Genomic DNA, 4,872 nt, shown 5'->3' on the forward strand with positions numbered 1-4,872 from the left:
ACCCCTAATTTGTTTAAAGATGTTCCTACTGTCTTCAATTTGCCTATGCTGCCATAATGAAATGATAGTCAAGCATTTAACTTTGATTTATCTTGCCCCAACAGGGAGGTCGCTTTCATGGAGCTGTCCAGGTACTTTCCTCATCTCATCCCTGGAAGGACTTTCCTATTTCCTCTATTGCCTAATTCGTATCTTTAAACTGTACTCCACTTTGACATTTTTTAGAATTAAACGGCACAAATGTAAGAAATATAGTTGAAATGGCTCGGCTATATTGGTTATTTTTCCTCTTCCATTGGATCCAAAATAAATTCGACGAGAAGGACACAATGCTGGCTGGGAGCTGTTTGAAATGAAGCCTTGTCGCAGACTGCCCATGCGCAGAGTCCCCAGCGGCAGTGTGGTAATGAAGAATAATAAATCATGAAAGGTTTTTCAGGTACAGCCGAGAGATGTTAAGGGAGGAAGGGTGAGTGAGAGAGAGAGGGGAGAGAGAGAACGAAGAGCGAGCGAGAGAGAGTGTGTGAAAGAGAGGCGCAGGAGAGAGAGAGACACACAGCCTGCCCTTCGCCTCAGAGCAGAGCACGATCGAGCCCCGCAGCATTGAACGTAGTCGAGTTAGGAACTGTCACGGTATCTCTTAATTACAGTAAATTGTGAAAACGGAAACTTAGCAGAAAAAGATAAACGAATGAGCAATCTTTTTACGCGCGGTGTGTGTTTGAAATCCGTACCAGGAGAGAGAAACAACTTTTCTTTTTCCCGTTGCATAATCTTGGAGGAGCTCTCCAAAACAACGACCATCCACGGCGACCAATAAGACTATTGGAGGACGAAATTTAGAGAAAGAACGAACGGTAATATTAATTGTTTTTTTTTGTCATCGCGCCACAGCCCATAGCGGAAGAGGTAACGAGGGCGCAGGCGACATTCGATTCGATGGCGCGTGCGAAATCTCCTCTCCAGCAAAACTACGCGCGCGGCCATACCTCCATACACAGGGCTAAGTAATAATATATGCGCCAACAACTAGAGAATTGGATGTTCATCTTTCCATATTGTAGCACTACAGTTACAGTATATAAGACAGTGTCTTTAGATTCCCGGAGAAGAAACACTGGCTTCAACTCCGATCGAAGAGGCGGAGTCTTAACTTATTAAAAGGAACTTGCCGAGACTCCGACGCCTGCAAACATGATTGATGTCTCTGAACAGCAAGCAGCATTCGCCATGGCCCACGCAGCTTGCCCGAGCCCAAGTATTCCTTGCATTCCTCCTCGTCCTCCACGTTGACTTCGAATGCGCCCTCCTCGTGTCTCTTCCCGACACAGTAGCACCATCATCAGCAGCGGCGGAGGCAACTCGGAGGCGATGCGCCGAGGATGTCTCCCAACCCCACCGGTACGTATTCTGCATAATTACCGCTTAAAGGCACATTTTGACAGCCCCCTTTTTGTCTTGATGTTTTTTTCATGTCTGCACAGCAAATCACCCAGCACCTCCATTTTTCCCTTCCTCTCCCCAACTTATGTATTCAGTCGGGTTTGCCTTMCGTATTAATTTTGATGACCTGGGATGTTGCATGTGTCTTGTTTTGTGTGTTCTTTTTTAGGATTTTTTTTCTCATCTCATTCAGGAAATGTTTTAAACCGCGGAGTGGAGTGAGAATTCCCTGCTGACAGTTATGTGTGCATTCTATTTGCAATTGCAGAGCAATATATTCGGAGGCTTGGATGAGAGTTTGTTGGCCCGCGCTGAAGCTCTGGCGGCGGTGGATATTGCCTCGCAGACCAAGAGCCACCACCATCCTCCACACCACAGTCCCTTCAAGCCGGACGCGACCTACCACACCATGAACACTCTCCCCTGCACCTCCTCATCGTCTTCTTCCTCGGTGCCTATTTCTCACCCTTCAGCCCTTACCGGCCACGGTCACCACCACCATCATCACCATCACCACCACCACCAACCCCACCAGGCGCTGGAGGGCGACCTGCTGGACCACATCACCCCAGGACTGGCTCTCGGGTCCATGGCAGGGCCRGACGGCTCCGCAACTGCGCACCCTGCTCACATGGCGGGCATGAACCACATGCACCAGGCAGCCCTCAACATGGCTCATGCCCACGGGCTACCATCCCACATGGGCTGCATGAGCGACGTGGACGCCGATCCCAGGGAYTTAGAAGCMTTCGCTGAGAGGTTTAAACAGAGACGGATCAAACTCGGCGTGACCCAGGCGGATGTAGGGGGAGCTTTGGCCAACCTGAAGATTCCTGGCGTGGGCTCCCTCAGCCAGAGTACCATCTGCCGATTCGAGTCCCTCACCCTCTCCCACAACAACATGATAGCTTTGAAGCCCATTCTACAGGCATGGCTGGAAGAAGCCGAGAAATCACACCGGGAGAAACTCAACAAACCCGAGCTATATAACGGCGGAGAGAAGAAGCGGAAGCGCACGTCGATAGCAGCACCGGAAAAGCGATCACTGGAAGCTTACTTCGCCATTCAGCCGCGTCCTTCCTCAGAGAAAATCGCTGCTATAGCAGAGAAACTGGACCTCAAAAAGAACGTGGTKCGGGTCTGGTTTTGCAACCAACGGCAGAAACAGAAACGAATGAAATATTCTGCATGCGTCTGACTCTGAACACTCGCTCTAAAAAAAACCTAAAAAAACAATCAACCTGCGTTGAGAGACTGAACACTGTTTAGAGACGATTTGTATTATRTTTCTTATCACACACTTTTTCAATCATCGATGACTTGTGCTTTGAACAACCCGAATAATTCATATACATTCAAAATGACTGAGCTCAAACCACTACTGCTGTCACGTCTTATTCGCAACAGAAGGGATGTGGAGTCATGTACAGGAGCATTTGAACAGAGCAAGTAAGACCTCTGTTTTTTCTCCACTTAGACCTACTATTCTTCACCCTTTTATGTCAGTTAAGTATTATAGGCTTTAATCACACGTATTTTTTTGGTTTATGATATTGGTTCATTTATCATCGCCTACAATATTGAACGTACTGAAAATAACAGTTATTTAYCATGGGAAGATAGGCCTACAGTATTTTGACACAGCACTTGGTCGGTGCCTATTGSCCTAGTATTGGTGTGTTTATATTTTTGTCGTAAGGCTACATTTTCCCTCTGAGTTTATTATTATGACGATGCAGTCTGGCATTAATTCCGGGTCCATGAGCGGAAATAGGGCCAGTACAGTAAGCGCTTGCTGGGTCTTGGAAGCTATTATTAAGGTACTGCCAAACAACGCCGTGTAAATGATTAATTTAGCGGTCACGTGACCTTCATTTTGTGTCCCATGTAATTAATTCCACCTATTTCGTTTTTAAAGTGTGATGAAAAGCTGAAAGATGAAGAAACGTGGTAAAAGATATAAAGCAAAGACCCAGAGTTTAGGCCCTAATCGAGCAACACTGTTTATACAATTATAGCTGTGTAGGGGTTGTTTTTTTATTGCATAAACATCTATCTGGTTGTAGATGGGCCTATAGAAATAGTGGATCAAATGTATGCATTTGATTGGGGTTTACAATTGGCAAATATGATTGTTTTACTACCGTTTGCAATAGGGCTACGTTTGTTTTTGCCAGCCAACGGTGTCTGTTTCTTATGAACTATTTATTAGATGAGGCCATGTTTACATCATTATATATTTATTGGGATTCCCCCTCCTCTTCCTCCTCCCGTTTTGCTTGAGAAAAGCTCATTCTGGCAGCAAGTGAAACGTGTTTTCGTATAGGGAAATGACAGCTAAATCTAGACCTATAGTCACGAATTTCATATCGTTTCTGCTAAACGTTCGAGATGGTACAATCGAGAGGATATATGCGATAGTATTCTCTTTTTAAATTATTTTTTATGTATGTTTTTTTTCCTGGTTATTTATTTGTATAAATATGCGCATCATTATGAAGTCGTTGCTTGTTAAATTCACCTTGTTTCGTAATGTTTTCTTATTGAGAAAATAACCGTTTCATGGAAGTAATACGTGTAAAATGTAATATTTTCATTGGAACCAGTCGCACATAATTATATCCGTACAGGTTTTGCTGTATTGCTGTTTTAGCTGAGGTACCTTCTTTCTGTAATGTCTGTTGCTTTTGGATTCCTGGTCGAATTATTTTTGTATTTATTTATTACATTAATGTATCTTTAAGTTATTTAATAATTGAATTGCAATATGTGTTTCATTAAAGAACAAATTTTAACATTTTATTGGACGTTTTGAATGAGTGTATTTGTGTAGGCCCAATTCTTGGAAAGAGCGAAATGCTGTATACTGCATCTGCGTATTGCAATGCATGGTCAATCTAATTTAAAAGACTCAAATTGAATTGAGAAATATATATCCTTCAAGCATCAATGCAATGATCATCCTTAGATGTAGGCCTATGTCATTAAAGGATTTATGTTAAGCTAAATCTGTCTTTTATGCTGAAGGTGCAAAGATAGACCATCAAGCATCAATAGATTCTATTTTTACATATCCAATTTCCTCATACAAATTCCAGAAAAATCCCATTACTGTCCCACCATGCACTGTAAAAAAGACACGTGCTTTTTTCTACTGACTGGCTGCCAGCTCGCTCTTGCAGCTCGCGGTAGCCTACCTGAGAACAAATGCTAATATTCTATTAGAGTCTAATCATGGAGTCTATAGAGAACTGGATAGGTCCCTCGAGCGCAGCCCTGCCAGATGTCAGCCCGCCAGAAAAACAGCCTCGCCTGCCAATGTTGCCCGTCTCTATTTAAATACACAGTCAAACACTGCTCCGGTGCGAGGCATGATTGGCTTTGAAGCAGGCTAGGCTACACCTTGGTTTGCACGCGGGGTTCAGCCTA

At 44.0% G+C, this 4,872-nt stretch overlaps 1 protein-coding gene across 1 annotated transcript; it reads left to right on the forward strand.

Moving 5' to 3' along the window:
- Positions 1-511: 511 nt before the first annotated feature.
- On the forward strand, positions 512-4,245 carry pou4f2 (POU class 4 homeobox 2). The gene is given in 4 exon segments (XM_024141945.2): positions 512-1,237; positions 1,240-1,315; positions 1,317-1,401; positions 1,712-4,245. Coding segments are annotated over 4 exon segments (1,134 nt in total). The 5' UTR covers positions 512-1,194; the 3' UTR covers positions 2,642-4,245.
- Positions 4,246-4,872: the final 627 nt, after the last annotated feature.

Source organism: Salvelinus sp. IW2-2015, unplaced genomic scaffold (assembly GCF_002910315.2).
Source record: "Salvelinus sp. IW2-2015 unplaced genomic scaffold, ASM291031v2 Un_scaffold2850, whole genome shotgun sequence".
In the NCBI taxonomy this organism is placed as follows: Eukaryota; Metazoa; Chordata; class Actinopteri; order Salmoniformes; family Salmonidae; genus Salvelinus; species Salvelinus sp. IW2-2015.